The sequence below is a fragment of the Geotrypetes seraphini genome, chromosome 8 (genome assembly GCF_902459505.1).
Source record: "Geotrypetes seraphini chromosome 8, aGeoSer1.1, whole genome shotgun sequence".
NCBI classification, from domain to species: Eukaryota; Metazoa; Chordata; class Amphibia; order Gymnophiona; family Dermophiidae; genus Geotrypetes; species Geotrypetes seraphini.
The window spans coordinates 93,989,759-94,014,030 of NC_047091.1; the positions used below are offsets into that span (position 1 = coordinate 93,989,759).

The 24,272-nt window shown below is 46.5% G+C and overlaps 1 protein-coding gene across 1 annotated transcript in view; it reads right to left on the reverse strand.

Annotated features, from left to right (window-relative positions):
• Window positions 1–3,280: 3,280 nt before the first annotated feature.
• The window catches only part of OAZ1 (ornithine decarboxylase antizyme 1), a 46,310-nt gene continuing 25,318 nt past the window's right edge, over window positions 3,281–24,272 (reverse strand). Inside the window, 3 exon segments of the mRNA XM_033953834.1 lie at window positions 3,281–3,683; window positions 6,404–6,489; window positions 8,062–8,234. Coding sequence (XP_033809725.1) covers window positions 3,553–3,683; window positions 6,404–6,489; window positions 8,062–8,234 — 390 coding nt within the window. The 3' untranslated portion in view covers window positions 3,281–3,552.

Sequence of the window (24,272 nt, forward strand, 5' to 3'; positions counted from 1 at the left end):
ATACCTTCTGCAAATGCTCCCTGTGTGGGTGTGTAAATGTGACAAACTGGGGAAGTTGTCCTACTCTTGAGACACTTAAGAACATCACATACCTCAGTGTGTGGTGGTGGTGGTGGGGTTCCATTACTTCCAACAGGAGAGGGGAGCCCCCACTAAATGCAAATTCTTAAAGCAACTATTTCTGCATATGCCACCAGCCTTGAATGCCAGTCCAGGCTTGGGAGATAGACATAGGGGAGCCCATTGCTTATTCCTGGGGGGGGGCTTAAAGGAGTTTGTTTTGGTTTTTTTAATGCTGCAAGGTGGTCCCCTAATGCCCAACTCTTGGAGATGCAGTTTTACACTAGAAGGCCCTATGGGGTCAAAATGACCCCAGTGTTCATTTTTGAGTCTGCTGTGCAACAATACCTCAAAAGTTATTTTTAAAGTATTTTGACTGTGTGTTACCGTTACAACTTAAATACTGCAAAAAGTTTTTCCTCCATCACCACCAGGCCACTAAGTGGCAAGCTTGTCACTGAGGCCCATTGGGATCAATTTGACCCCAGTACAAAACTTGATAAATACTTACAAAAGCAACATTAACAATTACATTTCTATTATAATAGAATAGCCAAGATTTCAAACATTTAAAAATACTCAACACAAATTCAGACTGTGTGCAACACCACCACTATTTGCAACATAGAATATCAAAAGGCAGTTTCATCAGTACCCTCTTCCATTAGTTTCACAATAGATTGTGATATAAAGTAAGTAGTTATGGCCACTGTAAAGTATTGTATTCTGCTGAGGAAGTGAGGATACTTTTGAAAGATGTCGAGATTGAAGGTGATTATTCTAGTAGTTCAGCATTGGAAGATGACAACTAACTGTTCAGGTGACAAATTTAGTAATGGCTCTTGCCATGCTGGTGACTCTTCCAGTTCAAGGTCTGAATTGTCATCTAGTGACAAAGCCAATCAGACCTATAGCTCTGGAAAATCAAAACATCCTTCTCAGACAGGTTGCAGTGTTTGTGTCTAGGGAGAATCAAGATGTCAAGGAAATGTAGGTCCTCATTCAACTTTATCAACAAGGAGTCTAACCATTCCTTCATCAGATAGGCTGCCTGTGGCACAGAGAGGCAAAGAGAACTGCTAAGCAAAATCTTTGGTATTTATTACTATAAAACCATTGTACCAACTTTTGACATACTGCAATAGTGGGCCTATAAAAGTAAATGTGTTATACATTTGTTCAGGAAGTTAAGTCTTCACTTTTATTGAAAAAGTGAAAGTATTTTTTGAATGACTGATACTAGCAAATTTAACAAAAGCACTTACCAATAATGAAAAACAAATTTGTTTGCATTTCTGCTTATTTATATCAAATTAAAGCATGTCTTGAATGAATTTTAACTCAAGTTTCTTCAAATTAGTCACTATAATCATACCTATAGTTAAGTCATATTAATAACTAATAAAGTATGGATATAGCATGTGGGGTCAAAATTAACCCTGTGAAACTCTGGTTGCAAAATTTCCAGTCCTTCCAGGGATAAGATACTACATTGGGCATATTTAAACTAGAGTCCAGTAAGCCAGGATAAATTTGTGGGAGAATGAGGACTGAAGTGCAGACACATAAAAGAAACTTTGGTCCATATGATTGAATGTGTTTGCTTGAGTGTTACTGGAATGGAATACTAGACAAACTATCCTACTTATTAGGGTAAAAGAATGAGTAGTCTTAAAAAATCTGCTGTGTTACTATTGGCCAAACATGGCATATTAAGATACTAGACAGATGAGTCCCCTCCAGACTTGAAGTCCTGGCTGAGCCAAAGAGATGGCACAGTAGGAACTTCCTGACAAGATGCACATTTCTAAGCCAAAATGCACAATATTAAGACTATGGACTTTGTCTAGCACTATTAATCTATTTAGTAGGGTGACTGGACTCTGGCATGGATGGGAGGTTCTGTAAGATAGGAGACAGTTTGTAAAATGTTTCTCTGTGGTGCAATAGAGGACCCCTTCCTATTGCAGTAAGTGTCAAGACTTGAGTGGGGGGGGTAGGTCATGGGAGAATTCCCCAAATTCCAGTTTGTTCCTGAAATCCAGTCTGATGTATATTTTTGTCCTACTGAGCCTGGATGCTCTTTATGTACTGGTTAAAAGTACCAGGGTCTCAAGATTGTGTACCTTGATTTGTTTATTGGTGGTTTGTTAGATTGTTATTGCCCATGAGAATAAAGAATACTTACATACAAAAAAAGGGTCAGCAACTGCCATAAAATAGCTTTTAGAGCACCCCTCCAGTTAAAAAAGCCCTCAGGGAAAGGGGTTTTAGAGAAGGAAGACTTTAGTGCTGGCCCCAGAATAAAATTTAATAAAAATTCTGATCCCTTCTACCTCAATTTTATCCATAGGGAAGAGGCTTTACTCACTGTGCTTTGCTGGTACCTGCATCAGCTTTGCTTCAGCCTAACTCAGGGGTAGGCCACTCCAGTCCTTGGGAGCCACAAGCAGGTCAGGTTTTCAGGATATCCACAATGAATATGTATGAGATGGATCTGCATGCACTGCCTCCTTGTAATGCAAATACATCTCATGCATATTCATTGTGGATATCCTGTCCTGCCTGTGGCTCTTGAGGACTGAAAATTGCCTACCCCTGGCCTGAGTTGAGAAGACTGCCTCAAATCCTTGTTGGAATTAATCCACAACTTGAGATCTTCAGGCTGCCAGTCAAGACAGACACTGTCTGAGGACTACCACCATACACGGAGATAAAAATGCAACCAGCTCCCTAAAACCCAAGGGAAATCAGAGGGGGCTCCACAGCCTATACATCTAATAAATCAAGTGAGCTAGCTCCCAGGGGGGACAGACCAAGTCTCAAAAAGCTAAGGCAGGCTGGCTTATCAAGTAGACCTGGGGTTTGCCCTACAAGATGCATTACACCCTTGCTGAGTCTTCATCCTCTCCCAGGCTTAGTAAAATGGGGGTCCTCTGGACACTAAAGCAATACTTGAAAATAACAGAAACTAAGCAGATCAGAACACACACCTTCTCATTTTGTGAACATGGACCGATTACCCAATGTACAGTTTATGTAACAGAACTTTTTGTAGATGTCTTGAAAACTAGGTTCAGCTATAGACATCAGGACAGGATTTCAGGACCTCTGCTCTAGAAGTCAGTAGAATAAGGCAAGATACTAAAAAATTAAATAGTTATACAGAACATGCTAATACATGTCTGAAGTCTTCACGCAATGTCTTAGAACAGCAAAATAAAAATATAAATTTTTTATTTAGAATTAAAATCAAACTTCAGGTATCAACATTAAACTTGGAGTCAGAATTTATTTTGAACAATCACAACATGCAGACAGTCAGGAAAGATGACATATCAAATTTTCAACATCCCTCTTCCCGTTCAGCCCCATATCTAGTCAACACAATTTATAACTTGCCAAACAAATAAATGTAATAGATGTTGACAATTTTCTCAATTTCATCTTTACAGACAGCACGAAAGCTCTAAAAGATGCAAACCATGTAATCTAGTCTTCTTCTGAAGAGTCTCTCTCAAATGTGTAGGCCATGAAGCAAGCATCAGGTCTCTTGGGGACAAGGGGATGCCCAGGTCTCACAATCTCAAAGCCCAAGAAGCTGAAGGTGCGTAGCAATGCAGCTGAAAGATCAACCAACTAGTCAATACAGGGAACAACAACTCTAGAGAAAGCAGAGGTTCATTTCAAGTAGTCTGAGCTAGACTAACATTGTTAGGGTACCAAAGAATTCTTCCCCCTCCTTGGTAAGCCATCTTCCCCACAGCTCAAGGCAGTTACACAATAGCTGATGCCAATTACTTAAGCCTGTATGGAAACAGCCACAGGAGCCTGTATGTCATGGTCTCTGCAGGATTTTCAAGTATTCCCAGGAGGGAATATTCTTATACAAAGCCAAGTGCACCTAGAAGCACATAAGGGTATGACATTTATATGTATCACTCAAAAATTCACCTGATGGCTTTGGCAAAGTCCAAATTTCATACTGCTGGTGAAAGTCTCCAGTATTCTGTGTATTCACAATCTAGTACAGTAATGCTGCCCGATTCAGGGAAAAAAATTGATTATATTTGGCCTACTGAATTGATTTGGTTGGAAAGATGAATTGAATCAATTGGGCATTTTTTCAAATGGCTTGGCAGGTTTATTTTTGTAGCCTCTTCACATACCAGCCCCTTGACCTCTCCAACCCCATGCCAGTGCTGTGGTGTAAACAAAAAGGTTTTCCTGTTAGGTTCTAGCTCAAGCTTGTTAATACCAGCACTAGCAGGATATGCATTTCAAGTTTGACATACTGTAATCACAAAACTGAAAATAAAGTTTCTACCTTTTGTCTGATCATATTATTCAAATCATGTTGGTCTCAGGCTCTGGTTTATTTATCTTCTGTTAACTTGCTCAAAGTCTCCTGCTCATTTGACATTTTCTTCTCTCTCCATGCTCACTGCTCATCTTCCATCTCTGTACCTTCCCTTCCACTGCCATATCCAAAATTCTTTCCCATCCCATTGTCTACCATCTCTCTGTCTTGTGCCCTGGTTCAAATCTCTATTCCCCTCCTCCCCTCTATCATGTTCAACATTTTTCTCCCCATGTGCCATCTCTCCCTGCTCTCCACCCTATGTCCAACATTTCCCCCTCCCTTCCACAATATGCTGGATTTCTCCCTCACCCCATTTGATTTATATCCCTGTTCTCCCTAGAGATCTCAGAATGGGTTACCTGTAACATCTACCTCTGTATCTCTCCATCTCCTTCACCCCCATGTCCCCATTTTTCCTCTCAACCCTTATCAGTTTTCCATCCTTCCTGTGCAGCACTTCCTGATCAACTCCTCCCCTACCCCAAGACCAACTTTCGGGACTCCTAAAGCAGTGAAATCAATGTGTGGGCAGACAAGTGAAAAACAGGCTGCTTGTGGCCTTACTGCCAGGGCTTCCCTCTGCTGCATCAGTGATGAGGGAAGATGCCTCCCTCCCTGAGGGCAGGCCAGGAGCAACCTGATCACTACCTCTGCCTGCTGACCTCTGCCACCGCTGCTGTAGGAAACTCGAGACTAAGGACTCACTAAAATCAGTGAATTTTGATTTTTTTTTTAAGCAAATCCAATTCAAAGTGAAATCGGGCAGCACTAGTACACAGCACACTTCATGACTAGACAATACAAAACCTTGTTTTCTGTGCAACTGTCCAAATGTGACCAATTTCAATAAAATCTGGGATATCCTGAATACGTTTGCAGCCACCTCATCCAAGGTTACTTCACTACCTAGTTCAATTGTTTTCTTTGCTGCAAACAAAGGTTGCAGGAAGATTAAAAATGTTAAATAGCAATTGCATTGTGTAGTAGCAATTAAGTTGGTAAGATATTTTTAAAACATGCTGAATATGCAGCCCCACTATAAAATATAAGTTTGATGAAATGGATTTGCTGAGTCACAAGGATGATTGGCCCTGATTTATTGTTACCTAGTAGAAACCAAGTTTATTATTAGGTGTTCAATACCGCCTATCAAGGTTTATCCAAGTGGTTTTACAATTATGTACTTTCCCTATCTGTCCTGGTGGGCTCAATCTAACGCACCTGGGGCTATTGAGGACTGAGCGACTTGCCCAGAGTCACAAGGAGCAGCACAAGGTTTGAACCCACAACCCCAGGATGCTGAGGCTGTAGATCCAACCACTGCGCCACACATTTCTAAGTTCTAGGCTTTGGACATACCAAACAGGTAGGGGGGAGGTAAATTGTGGCTGGAGGCTGATGAAGCTTGGGATGGCAAAAAGGATTATACCAGACAGTAGGGGGTTGGCAGAAAAGGAGAAAATACTATCTGAAAGAGGGGGCTCAGATAACAGGAGCTTGGGATATGGGTTGAAGAAAGGATCAAAAGCTAGGCCTTGGGAGAATGGGGATGGGCTAATAAGGGAATAGATGCAATATGTGGGCTGGAGATGGGAAGAATATGCTAGATAGAGACTGATGCAAGGGCTATGATGGCAGCAGAAGGAAGAAAATAAATACTGGAATAAGGAGCAAAAGCAGCAATATCCATCACAGGGAGTTCAGTAAAATTTGCTAAACTGAAAGGGGCTTGGCTGCTCCAGTACCATACCTCCCACTTCAGCAAGAAATCTTTTGAGCTGCTGCCTTAATGGTGGCTGGTGAGCATAGGCTTATTGCAAATAAAAATGTATTTAATGCATCATGCTAAGGCATTGTATAGTTTTGAGTATTCTGCTCTTGGTTTTGTTTTGTTTCTTTAACTTGGCTTGTAAATACTGATCCTTTGAGAAGCTTTCAGTATAGACATCGTTTGCATATAGTGATGCACACATTACCTACCTCTGTCATCTCTGTTCTTGTGGAAGCAGATAAACACATGATCAACTTGCAGCTGTTCTTCAGCAAATTCTAACATAACTGCAAAACTTAGAAAGAAATCATGCAATAAGTCAAGTCCAGCCATTCCTTTCAAAGTCTATACACAAATGTTATCCCACAGACCATGTTTTTTTCCCCTTATCCCTATAATGTGCTTGTGGTGAACTGTCAGCTCTGCTATAGGGTCTAAAGAATCTTATGTTTCTTTAATTCTTTATTCATTTTATATTTTACATCAAGTGCACAGAAAGTAACAGAACCAACCCCTTGCAATTTTTGCACAAGAACATAATTTGTACAGGGCTCAGTCAGCTTCATTTCTGAAAGCATCCTTAAGCACACATCTGTCAATACTGTTTGCCCTGGACACTTTGTATGGCAACTAATGAAAATATTTACCAACCAGAATGGTAGATAGTGCAGGGTATAAAAGTTCAACCACTTGTTTTAAGAAAATGTACCATCCCAGCTTGTCCTGTTAGTTGAGCCGTGACCCTCCCAAGTTTAGCCAAGGTTTAAAGCTGCAGGGTGGTGAAGTATTCTGTATCCATCCCCTGATGTTTACAGCAGGGGTGCACACACTTTTTGGGCTTGCGAGCTACTTTCAAAATGATAGGCAAGTCAAAATGATCTAACAATAAAATTTTTAAACACACAAAAGCACTGTATGCAGGGAAAAATGTTAATCATTTATATTCTGGTTTTTTTTCAAAATGGTCAAGGCAGATACTTTATGCAATGTCACCTCAAACCTCAACTATACAAAAATAGACAAATAAACCACCTCCCTTCTTACTAAAGCATGATAGGGTTTTTAGTGCAGGGAGCTGCGCTGAATGCCCCGAGCTGTTTGATGCTCAGACCCCCTGTGTTAAAAACCACTATTGCAGTTTAATAAAAAAAGGGGGCCATAGTGCAAAATAGACAGATACAAGTTCTCAAAATGGACTCATTTTGATCACTAAATTGGCGATTTCATGAGTCTGATTGCACTTCCTTCTTCTGACTGCATCTAATATTTCTTCCCTTCTTTCAGCCTCCTGTATGCTTCCTCTCCTCCAGACCTCATTCCCTCCCCCAACTTTTTCTTCCTGCCCCCTTTATTTCTCTGTTTCCCTTCTTTCTTTCTCTCCATGCCCCCTTTGTTTCCCTTCCTTGTCTCCCTGCCTGCCCTCCCCCAAGCCACTGCTGCCATTGGGGAACAGGCCCCCCCAAGCTGCCTGCCGAGTTGTGAGCTGTCTCTGCTTCCCGATGCAGTAAACAGAAGCACCAGGCCAACCAACCTTCCACCCAACATCAATTCTGACATTGGAGAGGAAGTTCTGGGTCAGCCAGGCAGTGTTGGCTGGCCCGGAACTTCCTCTCCAACGTCAGAATTGATGTCGGGGGAGGGGTGGGGGGGGAGCTGGTCAGCCCGGCACTTCTGTTTACCATGTTAGGAAAGCAAATGTCCATGGAGAAGCAGTTAGAATGCTAAGGCAACGTGAGTTTATCATGGAGCCTTGGATGGGCTCTGCGATCAACTGGTCGATCTACAGAGTCTCAAACAAAAATAAGGACTTAATCCACAAGCCAGAACTCCCCAGCTATTGTTTCACCAACTTTATAGCTCAACATACCTATCTTTGCTCCCTTCAGGGAGAGCTCCACTTGGAATTTCAATGTAGAGATTGTTGCTGTTCAGCACTGCTCTCCAACTCACATGTTTGTTGTCTGTAAGCCTGGACTGGATATTCAGAATTCTTGTCCTGTTGTTTGAAGTTAGCTCCTCTGTTACATTCAGCCGATTATCCTGTTAAAATTCAATATTAGAAGTAGCAGCTATATCAGACTGCACTGCAAACCCATCCTATAGTAAACTTTCACTGTTAACTGCCTGCAAACAGTTAACTTTGATAAAGCACAGTTACTTACCGTAACAGGTGTTATCCAGGGACAGCAGGCATATATTCTCACACATGGGTGACGTCATCTACGGAGCCCCAGCGCGGACAGCTTTTTCAGCAAACTTGCTAGAAGTTTCAAGTTTGCACACTGCACCACGCATGTGCTAGCCTTCTCGCCACTAGAGGGCGCATCCCCACCTCGTGGTCCTCAGTTCCATATTCCAGCAAAGAAAAGCCATCCCCGGGGAGGTGGGCGGGTTGTGAGAATATATGCCTGCTGTCCCTGGATAACACCTGTTACGGTAAGTAACTGTGCTTTATCCCAGGACAAGCAGGCATGATATTCTCACACATGGGTGACCTCCAAGCCAACCAGAAATAGGGCAGGTGGGAAGATGGCAATTTAAGAAAACAGGTTACGTAACACCGACTGGCCAAACCGGCCGTCACTCCTGGACAAGGAGTCCAAACAGTAGTGGGAGGTGAACGTATGAACCGAAGACCAGGTGGCAGCTTTACATATGTCCTCCATAGGAGTAGAACGGAGGAAAGCAACCGAAGCTGCCATCGCCCGGACCTTATGACCCGTGACTCGACCCGAGAGCGGGAGACCAGCCTGAGCGTAGCAAAAAGAGATACAAGCAGCTAACCAATTGGACAAGGTACGCTTGGAAACCGGATGTCCTATCCGATTAGGATCAAAGGACAAAAATAATTGAGGAACCTTCCGATGAGACTTAGTACGTTGGAGATAAAAAGCCAACGCCCTCTTACAGTCAAGCGTGTGAAGCGCCGTTTCACCATGATGAGAATGGGGCTTTGGAAAAAATACCGGAAGAACAATGGACTGATTGAGGTGGAAATCAGACACAACCTTAGGTAAAAATTTGGGATGGGTGCGAAGAACCACCTTGTCATGATGAAACACCGTGAAAGGAGGGTCCGCCACCAAAGCCTGCAGCTCGCTAATCCGACGAGCGGACGTGAGCGCAATCAAAAAGACTACTTTCCAAGTGAGAAATTTAAGAAGAGCTTTATCGATAGGCTCAAAAGGAGGTTTCATCAGTTGAGCCAAGACCACATTAAGATCCCATACCACAGGGGGAGGCTTGAGAGGGGGATGAACATTCACAAGACCTCTCATGAAACGAGAAACCAGAGGATGTAAGGAGAGGGAACGACCCTCGAGATGATGATGAAATGCAGCAATTGCACTAAGATGCACTCGAATAGAAGTCGTCTTCAGACCAGAATTCGCCAGATGCAACAGATATTCCAGTACCGAAGACACAGGGACTGAATCCGGATCCAGGTGGTTGGTGGAGCACCAAGAAGAAAATCTGGTCCACTTCTGGGAATAACAAAGCCTAGTCGAGACCTTGCGAGAGGCCTCTAAGATTTCCCGCACAGAGTGAGACACCGGAATCGAAGTCAAGTGGAAAGGAACCAAGCGGTCAGATGTAACGACTGAAGATTGGGATGTAACAGCGAACCCCGACTCTGAGACAGCAGAGAGGGAAAGAGAGGTAGAAGCAGAGGCTCCCTGACACTGAGTTGAAGAAGCAGGGAGAACCAGTGTTGTCTTGGCCAACGAGGCGCAATGAGAATCATAGTGGCTTTGGTCGATTTTAGATGAACCAGCGTTCTCAAAATCAGAGGAAAAGGAGGGAATGCATAAAGGAACCTCCCCTCCCAGTCGAGAAGAAAAGCATCGGCCTCGAGACGGTCCTGGGAGTACCTCCGAGAGCAGTAGAGGGGTAGCTTGCAAGTCTCGGGTGAAGCAAACAGATCCACCTGAGGAGTCCCCCATCGGTCGAAGACCTCGCGTAGAACTCGGGAGTTCAGAGACCACTCGTGCGGCTGGAGGAGACGACTGAGCTTGTCTGCCAGACAATTCAGCTCCCCCTGAATGTAAACCGCCCGCAAGAAAATGTTCTGAGAGACGGCCCACGTCCAAAGCCGAATGGCTTCCTGGCACAGAGGCCAAGAGCCCGTCCCGCCTTGCTTGTTGACGTAATACATGGCCACCTGGTTGTCCGTTCGAACGAGAACTACTCGATCGTGCAGGAGGTGACTGAAGGTCCGAGCGGCCAGATAAATGGCACGAAGTTCCAATACGTTGATGTGACACAGACGATCTGTGGCCGACCATAGGCCCTGCGTTCGTAAACCGTCCAGATGAGCCCCCCACGCATACTCCGAAGAGTCCGTGGTTAGGACCTTGCAATGCGGAGGGACGCGAAAGAGCAAACCCCCGGACAGATTGGTAGAGCTGGTCCACCAACGGAGCGAGCGTCTGAAAGACGGAGTCACAGTCAAGCGTCGAGACAGCGGGTCGCGGTCCTGACGCCATTGGGAAGCCAGGGTCCACTGAGGGATCCTCAGGTGCAACCGAGCAAAGGGGGTCACCTGGACCGTCGACGCCATGTGCCCCAAAAGCACCATCATGCGTCGAGCCGAAACTACCTTCAGTTGCGAAACCTGTCGGCCCAGGCGAATCAGGGCCTCCAGTCGCGGGGAAGGAAGGAAAGCCCGGAGGAGAACCGTGTCCAGCACGGCCCCTATGAACTGTAGGGATTGGGTCGGCTGCAAGTGAGACTTGGGAAAGTTCACCTCGAACCCCAGACCCTGAAGAATCGTGATAGTCTGTTGGGTCGCTGAAATAACCCCCTCCCTTGTCGGGGCCTTGATCAACCAATCGTCCAGATAGGGAAAGACCTGCAACCCCCGGGAACGCAGAGCAGCCGCGACTACCACCATGCATTTCGTGAATACCCGAGGGGACGAAGCCAGACCGAAGGGTAGTACACGGTATTGAAGGTGCAAATCCCCGACCTGAAATCTCAAAAACTTCCGAAAGGCGGGATGCACCGGAACATGGGTGTACGCTTCTTTCAAATCGAGGGAGCACATCCAGTCCCCCTCGTCCAACAGGGTATATAGGATCGGAAGCGACAGCATACGGAACTTCTCCCGGACCAGGAACTTGTTGAGCTTCCGAAGGTCCAAAATGGGGCGCAGGTCCCCGGTCTTTTTGGGGACCAAAAAGTAACGGGAATAAAATCCCCTGCCTCGCTGGTCGGGAGGCACCCGTTCGACCGCCCGAAGGCTCAACAAGGCCCCGGCTTCCTCTCGAAGAAGGGTCAACTGGCTTCGATTGGACGGGCACGCCCCGGGGGGCCTGTCTGTAGGCTGTTTGGAGAAGTTTAACGAATAGCCCTCTGAGACGGTCCGGAGCACCCATGCGTCTGACGTAATCCCAGACCAAGTCTCGGCAAAAGCCGTGAGCCGACCCCCGATGGGCAGGGGGTTGAGCGACCTCGCGGCGGGGGCCAGCCCCCGGCCGCTCATCCCGTCAAAAAGACGGCGCCGGTTTGGACACCCCCTGCGCAGCTGCTTTGGCGGGTCCCCCTCTACCCTGTTGGGTAGGGCGCCGGGGTGGAGGCCTGGAAAAGGCCGGTGTAGATTTTTGCGGGTACCGCCTAGGCGGCTGTTTAAAAGGCCTCTGAGCCGGCGGCTTAGGCTTTGGACGAACCAGAGACGCCAGAGAGCGTTCCTGCTCCGAAAGCTTCTTGGTGGCCGCATCCAGGGAGTCGTCAAATAACTCCGACCCGATGCAGGGTAAATTGGCTAAGCGCTCCTGCAAGTTGGGGTCCATCTCGAGGGTCCGTAGCCAAGCCAGCCGGCGCATGGCTACCGCACAAGCCGAGACCCTCGAGGCAAGCTCAAAAGCGTCATAGACCGCATGGAACAGATAGAATCTGAGTTGGGACAGGTTTGACGCAAAGGCGGCAAATTTAACCTTGTGCGACTCCGGAATCACCCCCTGAAAATCCGGCAGATCCTTGATCATGGACCTGAGGTAGGAAGAGTAGGCGAAAGCATAATTGAGGACCCTTGTGGCCATCTGGGAATTCGCGTACAGCCGACGGCCGAATTTATCAAGGGTCCGACCCTCTCTCCCCGGGGGGACAGCAGCCGAGACTCTAGAAGGCTGCGTGCGCTTAAGAGCCGACTCCACCAAGAGCGACTGATGGGAGAGCTGCCCCTTGTCAAACCCCTTAGGGGGAAGGGTCCGGTATTTGGATTCCATCTTAGTGGGCACTACCGCCACTGTAAGAGGGGTCTCAAGGTTCCGCAGTAAGGTATGAAGGAGGACCTTGTGAAGTGGAAGGCGGGGAGATTCCCGTTGAGGGACAGGAGAATCTTGTTCCTCCAAAAAGTCTGAGGTATAGTGCGACCCTGCCGTCAGGTCCACCCCCAAAGCCTTCGCCATGTCATGGACAAACTTGGAAAAAGAAGATGTCCGTGCAGGCGGGGAGGGTGACCGAGACTTCTCAACCGAGCCGAAAGGAGAGGCCTGGCGAGAATACCCGACCGGACCCCCGGACCCCGAACCCCAAGAGGCACGATCCCGTGACCTCGAAGGAGTCGGGGACACCGTCCGGCGAAGAGACCCCCGTGGGGAACCCCCCGGGGTACGGGGTATAGAGGCCCGTCCCTTCCGCCTCGGTGAGGAGGCACGGGAACTCTCCCTGATCGGGGACCGTAAAAGATCTGGGTTGTCGAGGCGGAGTTCCTCGACCCGCAAGGCTCCGGTCTCGGGCGGAGTCGAGTGACGACTCCTTCGAGACGAGGCTCGAGACCGCTTCGACCGTTTAAGACGGTGCTTCGCCCGAGGCTTACTCGAGGGCGAGGATCCCCGTGACGACCTCGGGGACGAGGAAGAGGAGATCCGGCGTACCCGGCGCTGCTTGTCTCGGGATCGCACACTGACCTCGGGCTGACTCACCCGGATCGGGTCCGAGGGAAGGGTCGAGGCCGAGGCCGAGGGGGCTTCGGCCGCAGAGAGGCCGGTGCCCGAGGCCGAGGTCACCACCTGCGGGGCCCCCGAGACCGAAGACGAGGCCGAAGCCTGTTGTAAGGTCTCAATGGCTCCGGAAAGCTCCGAGGAGATCAAAGCGCGAAGCAACTCCTGGAACGCCGGGACGGTGAGACCCTGAGGTAACACCTGGGGACGCTCCGCAGAGGGCGACCTCGGTATCGAGTATTCCCTCGGGGCTAACCCCTTCGACATCTTGGGCTGGGTCGAGGTCGACGGTCCCGCCGACGACGAGCCCGAGGATGGCTTCCTGGCAGATGAAACTGAGGAAGGAAGTGGAGACTTACCCGGGGCTTGCTTCTGCGAGGCAACCGGCTTCGCGGGAGCCGAGGGTTCCGACGTCGAGGCCGAGGTCGAGGCCGGGGCCGAAGCCGAGGCCGAGCTCGAGGCCTTCCCCGTCGGGGTATCGACGGCAAAGAGATCCGCCATGCGGCCTTTGCGCCTAGTAAGGGCCCGTTTCTGGAAGGTGGCACACTTAGGGCACGATGCTGTAGGGTGATGGGGCCCCAAACACCGAATACAGCACCTGTGAGGGTCAGTGATGGACAAAAGCCTCTCACACTTACCACACTTCTTAAAACCCGTAACGGGTCGGGACATGGGCCCAAAACAAGGCCGGGAACAAACGAGGTTCCTCGGCCACGGCTACCGGGAGCCCCCGGAGCGAACGAAAAAAGATTAATTTTTTTTTTTTTTTTTTTTTAAAAACAGGGTAAATAAAGAAAGAAAATAACTTTAGCGCAGCGACCGCGTCGAAATTCCGAACACAGCCGCGGCGACAGAAGGCAAAAATAGCACAATTTTATCCACAGGGCTTCTGGCTCCGCGGATGAAAAAGAACTGAGGACCACGAGGTGGGGATGCGCCCTCTAGTGGCGAGAAGGCTAGCACATGCGTGGTGCAGTGTGCAAACTTGAAACTTCTAGCAAGTTTGCTGAAAAAGCTGTCCGCGCTGGGGCTCCGTAGATGACGTCACCCATGTGTGAGAATATCATGCCTGCTTGTCCTGGGATAATGTCAGCTACACAGCTGAAAGGCCACTATACCAAGTTTCTACAGTAACAAGATCCAAGAACCTTGATGTGAAATGAAGATAGCTAAAATAGATATTAGTTTGCAGAACATAATTGTGAATTATAGTATAAATTTAAGCATTTTGTAAAAAAAGTATTTTCCCTTCCATGAGCTGAATAGCATACTCACCTGTAGCAGGTGTTCTCCAAGGACAGCAGGCAGATATATGGGTGATGTCCAGAGAGCCCAGCATGGACATATACCGAAGTGTACTGCAAAACTTTAGTACTGTCTATATTGTGTGCCTTCCTACTTTGTTTGCTCAAAGGACCTTCAGTTCTGTTCAGAAGCTAAGAAGTCAGCTAGGGGATGTGGGAAGGTTGTGAGACTGCCTGCTGTCCTCTGAGAACACCTGCTACAGGTGAGTAACTGCTTTCTCAGATGACAAGCAGGCAGTATTTAATCATTTGGGACTTCCAAGATACCAGACTTGTACCTCTAGGAAGAGGGTTAAATGTAACAGTGGTGAAATCTGAGAATGGAGGGAAGATGGCTTTCAAAGAGAACACTTGAGAACTGCCTGACCAAAACTGACTCATCTAGAACGTTGATCTAAGCAGCAATAAGTAAAATGAGGACCCAAGTGGCTGTTTTGTAATGTCTGAGTGGGAGAGAAGCAAAAGTGGGCAATAGAAGTTGCTATAGTTTGTATTCTATGAGCAGTAACATGGCTGTCTAGTGTCAGCCTATGCTGAGATTAAGCAAAGATTCATATTGGCTAGTAGACAGCAATAGTCTTCTTGGTAACGGGAACTCCCAATCTATTAGGGTCAAGAGATAACACTTATTGTAAGTATTGAAAATAAAAAATTGAAAAAAAAGAAATGAAAATTCAGAGATCACAATTGGTAAGAACTTCAAACGAGTACAGAGGACAACCCTGTTGCGATAAAGATCTGGTATAGGGTAGATTCAATACCAACACTTTTAATTCACTGACTTGACGTGCAGAAGTGCAATCTGGAAGGACACTTTCCAGGTGAAGTGTTTCAGCGAAGCAGACAGAGTGGTTCAAATGAACACAGAACCACATTTAAATCCCATAATACAGTGGTCTGATTGGGGTTTGGTGTGGTAAACACCCCTCATGAATCTTGAGATCAATGGATGCATCAAGATAGCGAAAGTCCAGAATTGGAAATATATGTATGAATAGAAAAGGAAAGGGGGCAAAATTATTGGAAATGTTATGAAATATTAGGGGATATATGTACCATGATGAGATATATTTGTTGTGCATTAATGTATAATAAAATGAAAAAAGAGTTTGAGGAAGAAAGGGTGGGGGAGGGATAGGTTAAAGTATGATTAATTGTATTAAGGAAGAGGGATGTCTAAGTATGTATATGTTTGGATAGATTATTTTATTGATATGGGAAGGGATGGGAGGTGGGTGGGGGGGAATTAAAACATGTATAATAATATTGTGTAAGAATGTCAAGTGAGTTATGTGAATTAATTGTAATAATATTGTACACTTGTTGAGAGAAATAAGGAATAAAGATTTAAAAAAAAAAAGATAGCGAAAGTCCAGAATTGGAAATATGAAGGAGGTAGTCTAGCAGAGACTACTGGTAGAAGACATGTGACTGGATCCAATGAGTAAAGATCACACAAGAGTAAATTGTGTCCATTTTAATTGGAATGACATCTGGTAGATGTTTCCTGGATTCTTCAATAATGTTCAAGATTGAAGGTGACAGGAGAGCGGTATCTAAGTCTGAGAAGTTATTAGATTGAGTGCAGGTTGGGATGTAGGAAAGAACCTTCATTCTGAGTCAGAGTAGGAAAACTGGAGTGGAATGGACTCGATTGCCAAGTTGTAGGAGAAAGCTAGGCTTCTTGTAGCCAATGTGGTGCTATGAGAATCAAAGCCTGTGCTTGATGAAGTTTAGAGTACAGGTTTTCCTCAATTAGTGGTACTGGAGAAAACATCTGATAGTCACAGGAGAAAAGCATACGATTCAAGACTGCTGGGATTGAACAGTACAGCAGTAAAGCAGCAGCTTGTGGTGGGTGGGAGATGGAGATGTTGGGAGTCCCACAAGTCGCTGCGTGAAGGGACCATTCATGAGGTTGGAGAAGTCTGCTCAATTTGTCTGTCAAGCAGTTTTCTTTTCCTGCTATACTGCTTTGAGGAAGATGTTGAGAACAATTGCCCAAGTCCAGATTTGGATGCCTTCCTGGCAAAGAGGATAAGTGTCTCTGCTGCCTTGCTTGTTTAAATACACCACTACTCACCCATCAATATGCATGATAACTATGTGGTTCTGCAAGCATTCCTGAAAGGTGGAGAGCATTACAGATCATCTGTAACTTCAGGAGGTTTATTTGTAGGGTTCTTGTGAGACGACCAGATTCTGAGTGCTAAGGATCAACAATGCTATTTTCCACCCCTCCTGACTGGCACAACTCCCCTCCTGATGAGCAGTACTGCTAACCCCACTGATGACCATTGCTAGCTTCTCCTCTTCCTCCCCCCCATGACCAGCAATGCTATCCCTCAACTATCTGCTCCCCCTGTCACAGACAGACATTACACTTAGTCCTGATGCTCTGGAAGATGACACCAGCGCTCTATGCTAGGCTGAAGGGCCTTGAGCATCTGCCCATGCTGAAGGCCTGCTTGCTCCTGCCCTCTATAGGATTATCAAAGGGAATCCAGAAAGCCTTGAGCATGCACAGAGACGCTCAGGCCCTTCACCAGCCCAGGACAGAGTATCGTCGGAACAGGATGTAAGTGCAATGTTGGTCTGGGAAACAGAGGAGCAAGTATTGAAAGACAGTACCTAAAATGGTGGCCACCTCTGTACTTTTTTTGCTGCAGGTCATCCTCTCTGAAGGAATGGTGCAGGGGAGGCCATGGGCAGCAAAAGGAAGGAGATGGAACATAGATGGCAGGAAGGGGAAGAGAGAAGAGTTGGAAAGATAATGGAGGCAGGAAAAAAATTGAATATGAAAAATCAGCGCCAAAGAAGGATATAGTGCAAAAAGTGGAGAGGAAAGGAACCGCAAATGCATAAGGAAGCCTTGGAGAGTTAAGAGCACAGATGGAACAAGATGACCAGAAAAATAACCAGATAAAGGTCAGGAAATGATTATTTTCAATTTAGTGATTGAAATATGTCCCAACTCTGAACATTTACATCTGGTTTTCATATTTTGGATTGTTCAGGAAGAAATGCATTTTTTTCTCTTGTGGTGTACTGTGTGCAGAGCCTGGCATATTAGGGTTTGTATTTGAAAAGGTTTCCTCCACCCCTGTTTTCTGCATATGTGACTGAAGCCAGGTGTTCTCATGGGGATAAGACTTGCATGACTAACCTTGGTTTATATTAGTCAACTTTCCTCCTTTTTGGAAGTATAAAAGGCTACTTATTTATATTCAGGTATATAGTATGGTTACAAGAAATGTCCCAATGCTCAGGACCAAACACTGCACTCATCAGCTGAAGGTCTGAACATGAAATAAGTGGTCCCGTTACATTAAGAACACTTATTGAATCAACTGGATGTTGGGGAAAATTGATGGGAAGACTGCCAATAATAAATCGGAAGGATCTCAACCGTAGGGAAGTAGAGTAGAACCGTATCCCAAAAAAGGTGGTTGCTCTTGGCCTCTGAGGTGGGAAGCCACCCAAAGGCCTCAATTGAAAGTCATAAGTGAGAGAAAAAAAAGTGTTAAATACAAGGTAACTGTAGAAAGCATTTGAAAATGAAGAACTGAATGTCCCATGTGCAGTATGGACAGTACTAATTTTTTTAAAGTGACAGTACACTTTGGTACATGCCAGGCTTCATGCATTATGTCACCTGTATGATAATATACTGCCTGCCTGTTCTTGGAGACTAGGACTTATACAAAAATTTCAGGAGACAGATGCATGCTATCTACTGTATATAAATAAATTCATGCTTCCTGCAAAAGTACAGTAGGCATCCCAGCCACAGAAAGATTAGTGAACACTTGCATAGCTTAGGTTAAGGCTGAAAAACTCAGATGCCAGGTCACCATTGGCGACAATCTGGTGCCCAGATTTGATATGCAGCAGAACACACGAGAAGTGGTGTCAAGGCTTATGTAAAGCATGCGAAATGGTTGTTGCTGTTATTCTTTAACCTAATCAAACTCTGCTGTACCCCCTTCTTCCCTGTACTCACTCCCCCCTCCAATCTCTGCAGTGCTTTGACAGAACAGCTGCTATGTGGCTTCCTGATGAATTTGAAAATTTGAACCCTAGAGTAGTGGTTTTCAAAACTGTCCTGGGGATCCTCAGCCAGTTAAGTTTTCAGGATATCCCTAGTGAATATTCATATCTCACTTATCTTCCATATTTAGGGATAGCCTGAAAACCCAACTGACTGGGGTACCCCCAGAACAGGTGGTTCTAATAAAAAGGTAGAGCTGTGCAGACCAACAAGCAATTGAGCTCTCATCTGTGTTTAGAAGTGCTGGGAAAGATGAAAGCAAGCTGGACTGTATCAAGTACCACAGGGAGGTGGTAAGGAAAGCAAGTCAGGTGTTGCTGTGTGCTGGTGGGTAATAAGGAAGAGGTGGCATGTTTGTGTTGGGCTATTCCTGAACCTGTAGGTAATCAATCCCTTCTCATGAGAAATTTTTGCTCTGTTTCCCATCCCTCTGGGATGTCTTCCAATTCCTCAGTTTGTACCAAAACAGATTGTCAGCCCTGGAGAGGAAGCAATAGAGGGGTATGGGGACTCAAAAACATGCCAGTTCTACTCATATCACAGATAAAAACAAAAAAACCCACCATTTGCAATACATAAAGGTGAAAACCATCAAATCACCAACATGCAATAAGTGTGGGAGTTTCTACAGATACCTCCTAGATTCTACCAGCACAGGAGTCACCACCATCCTCATCTAGGCTGAAGGAAATGAAAGAGGGTGGGCTTCAGGAATAGAGTCTACTAGAAATATTACCGAGGTAAAAATCTAATCTTTCCTTCTGGTGCGATGTATCAAAGCAGTCCCAAGTTTAGGGTGGGATAGATGAGCCTACTATCTGAACTGGCTGCTTTACATATTTCTTTCGTGACATTGCTGAATTCCATCCATGAGGAAGCCACGCTTTAGTGGAGTGCACCATCATGGATAGAGGTGGGCACTTTCCACTTCTGATATAGGCTGAAGAAATGGCCATATGGATCCATCTTGAAATGGTCACTTGAGGCTGGTTGGTCTTCATGGGCAGCCCCTGCCAATATGAAAAAAATCCACCAGTTGAAATGTGTTCAGACCCTCCAGATACTGCAGAAAGTCTGCAGACATCCAAATTGATACCATCACTCTTCCCCAATCCCATCATGGGTCATGGAAGAAGGTGCAACCCTGGCCAAAGGCAGGTCTTTACAATAGTGTCCAGACCTTCGCTTCCTGGCTCATAACTGAAAAACTAAGCTGCCTTATTGGCTGTTGATGGCATCAGATCAAATATCAAGCACCTCCACCGATTCACAATGCAAGGGAAAGCTTCCTGAGACAAGTGACCACTTCCAGGATCTACGGACTTCTGTCTGATGAAATCCACTTGCACACTGTACTCCTGTCATGTGCTGCCAAGTGCCAAAAGATGGGCCTCTACCCATCAAAACTGCACCTGGGCTTCCAAATGTAGAGCAGCACTCTGCTCCCTTGGCGAAAACAGCCATCACCTTTGCATTGTGTAAGAAATGACTTTTTGCTCTGCAGCATGCTCTCAAATGCCTGAAATGCAGTCAGATGGCTTGAAGTTCCAAATGGTTGATCAACCACTTCCTCTGGGAAGGGAACCAGTGCCCCTGAACCAGATGTCCCTGGCAATATGGCCCCACAGCTGTATAGGCTGGCATCTGTAGAGATATGAAGGTGAACTCCTGAGAGGCTGGGGCTCCAACCCACCAGGCTTGACTGAGATGAGCTTCCATTGTCCAAGGAAGCTGCTGGAGCACTTCCCTCTATGGGCACCATTGGGAGAGGTGTGCATCCTGGAGCAGATGCAAGTATGCCCTTGCCCAGGGGACTATGTCCATGGTCACAACCATTGATCCCAGCACCAAATTCCAGGATGTTGGAGCAGTCTTGCCCTAAGACTCCCATATCTAATGCAGAAGCTTCTCTGCAGGCTTCTGTAGGAACATTGGTTTCCCCTCCTTTCAAACCATGCTCCCAAATATTCCAAGATCTGCACTGGCTCCAGGTGGCTTTTCTGAAAGTTGACCCAATCAGCCCAGCTTCTGCAGCAATTGATTCACTTTTTGAACTGCTAGTCTGCTTTCGATTTGGACTGGGTTCTTGTTAGCCAATCGTCCAGATATGGATGTACTTGTATGCCCACTCTGTGCAGGTGTGCTACAACTACCACCATTACTTTGGTGAAGGTCTGTTGCACTGTGGTCCCATCCCTGTGACTTTTGTTGCTGTCCTTGTCTCATTCCTGTAAGCTCTGCCTTAACTGCACAAGCCTTGAACATGTATGACTTTAAAGTGTTTGAGGTGTATGCAGATGAGGATGGAGCTTGCAGGAATGGAGTAGGGACAGCAAAAGAACATGCAGACAGGACAGGAAAGAGTTCCTGCAGGGACAGGGAGAAAATGTGCCCCGTGTGATTATCCAATTGTGATCTGCAAAGGCACTGAAGGCTTGAATAGCCTGTACAGTCAGGTCCTCCAACAGATCTGGCCTCCCTAGATATGAAGCAGCATCTCCTAAAAGGACCCTTATGGAGAGTGAAGGCTTTGAAAAATCCCTCTCCAGCCCAGCCCTCCCATCTTGCACAAGGCACCATTGCTGAGGAATTGCACTCTTGGGGGACAGACCCCCCCCAGTGTCAGAATAGTCATGACCCCCAGGGTTCCATGTGGCCCTTAATCCTAGAAGCTTCAGATATTGATGAATTCATGGGGAACCCTTATCCAGAACGACCAGACGCCCCTGCAGATGCTTGAGCCCCTTTCTGGGGATTTGAGGCAGCACTACATCTGTGCTTTGCTGGAGACACTTGTGCTGTTCCTTAATTCACACCTGGACTTCTTTCCTGGCCATTACACATCTGGGCACTAAAGCCCAGAGGGACTACAGGAGGCCAAGCCAGCAGCTCCCACCCCTCACTCTCATGTGGCACATGGACGATCCTGGCCTGAGGAGTCTAGAAAGAAACATAGAAAGATGACGGCAGAAAAGGGCTACAGCCCATCAAGTGTGCCCACTCTACTGACCCACCCAATTTAGTCTGTGTGCTAATGACCCAATTCTTTAACTTGATCTTCGTAGTGATCCTACGTAGGTGTCCCATTTATTCTTAAAGTCAGGTACGCTGGTGGCCTCAACCACTTGCACCGGAAGCTTGTTCGAGCGATCTATCACTCTTTCCGTGAAGAAGTACTTCCTGGTGTCGCCATTAAATTTCCCTCCTCTGAGTTTGAGCGGATGTCCTCTTGTGGCCGAGGGTCCTTTGGGAAAGAAAATGTCATCTTCCACCTCGACACGTCCTGTGATGTACTTAAATGTCTCAATCATGTCCCCCCTCTCCCTACGTTCCTCAAGAGTGTAGAGCTGCAGTTTGTGCAGTCTCTCTTCGTACGAGAGACCCTTGAGCCCCGAGATCGTCCTAGTGGCCATCCGCTGAACCGACTCTACTCCGAGCACGTCTTTATGGTAATGTGGCCTCCAGAATTGCACACAGTATTCCAGATGAGGTCTCACCATGGCTCTGTATAGTGGCATTATGACTTCAGGTTTCCGGCTGACGAAACTTCTTTTGATACAACCCATCATCTGCCTTGCCTTGGATGAGGCCTTCTCCACTTGTTTGGCAGCCTTCATATCTGCACTGATGATTACTCCTAAATCTCGTTCTACTGAAGTCCTAGCCAATGTTTCTCCATTCAAGGTGTAAGTTCTGCATGGATTACCGCTACCAAGGTGCATGACCTTACATTTCTTAGCGTTGAAGCCCAGCTGCCAGGTCGAGGACCAGCATTCCAATGTAAGCAGGTCCTGCGCCATACTGTCTTGCAAGTTGCTTTCACTTACTATATTGCATAGTTTGGCGTCGTCGGCGAATAATGTTACTTTACCTTGAAGCCCTCGAGTCAAGTCCCCTATGAATATGTTAAAAAGGAGTGGACCCAGGACCGAGCCCTGCGGCACTCCGCTGGTCACCTCCGAAGTCTCAGAGAGGGTGCCGTTGACCACCACCCTCTGACGTCTGCAACTCAGCCAATCGTTGACCCATGTAGTCAGTGTCTCGCCTAACCCCATCGATTTCATTTTGCTTATCAGCCTGCGATGTGGGACGCTATCAAAAGCCTTACTGAAGTCTAAGTACACGACGTCCAGAGACTCTCCCGAGTCTAGCTTTCCTGTTACCCAGTCAAAGAAGCTTATGAGATTGGATTGGCAGGACCTACCCTTGGTAAAACCATGTTGACTGGGATCCCTTAGGTTCCCCTCATCCAAGATCGTGTCTAATTCACGTTTAAGTAGTGTTTCCATGAGTTTACACACTATTGATGTGAGACTCACCGGCCTGTAATTCGCAGCCTCTGCCCTGCAACCCTTTTTGTGCAGAGGGACGACATTAGCTGTTTTCCAGTCCAGGGGGACTCTCCCCTTACTTAGGGAGAGATTGAAGAGCATGGATAATGGCTCCGCCAGGACATCAGCCAGCTCTCTGAGCACTCTTGGGTGCAAATTGTCCGGTCCCATGGCTTTGTTCACCTTGAGTCTTGACAGTTCGCTGTAAACATCAGCTGGTGTGAACTCAAATTTCTGAAACGGGTCTTCCGCGCTTGGTGTTGCTTCCAGCTGTGGCCCATGCCCTGGTTTCTCGCAGGTGAAGACTGAGCAGAAGTATTCATTCAGTAGTTTGGCTTTATCAGAATCTGCTTCCAGATAATTTCCGTCCTGTTTAGGCAACATTGAGGCAGAGGCTTTTTTCAAATCAGGAAATCCAAAATGGCCATTGCAGCAGTGATTTTAGTGCCAAAACAGCCAAGGGAAGCTACACTGGGGTCCAACTAGCAATTTTGGAGGTGGAGGAACTTAACCCCAGTATCTCCTCTCTTGATTGTTTTTCAGGCTGTAGCCTGTTACTCACTGCAACATACTTTGTGCTGGGAACTACAAGTGCTGAAGATACAAATAGTTTACAGGGAGAACTCCTGCCTCCATAAGCCTGGAATCCAGACTGCTTGTGTTTTCAGACTGCCTCTTGGGCCCAAAAAGCCAGCTGGATACCTCAACACCCGACTGGATGAGGCACATGCAAATGGGGCACCGATACTGGAAAGCTCTCAGAGCCACTCAGCCTGCGCTCAAGCTCACTGCAGATAAACCCGAGGCAAGCTTTGTTCCCAAGGGTTTGGTCCTCAAGCCCATGACATATTGTGCAGGCTGTCCAAATGGGTGCACTGCAAAGTAGTCTTCTTGACCTGAGTCGGTGCTCTACAGCCAGAGATGTCCCAAGAATGGGATCCTCTGCAGCACCAAAACTTTGCAAATGGTCCAAAAGCTAAATTTAACTGAAAAATTAATGAGCAGAAGAGACCAACTCCTACCATCTTGCTTGTAGTGAGACAACTGAGAAATTGGCGGACAGCCCACAGGGATGGGAGATGGAGCTAAAGGTTCTACAAGAATTTGCTAGAAGGGATCAACTACCTACAGGTTCAGAATAGTCACACTAAAAGGGAAGGAAAGGGTGGATTTTGAGTACCAGCTATAATGCTGTGACTGCTGTAGATTTAGTATGCCATTGTGGTTTAAAAGGATTTAATATTAAGGGATATGCTGAGCCTTGGGACACTGATTAAGAGAATTGCTTACTCAGGGAGAGGACAGTCTTCCTGGGGGATGATATAGGGAGCAAAAGCTAGGGATGCCCACCACAGAGCGACAGAAAATTAGGGATGTAGCAGAAGGTCCCTCATACTGAAAATTTTCTAACTAAGCCTTTTGGCAGGGTATGATCAGTTAGTAACTTT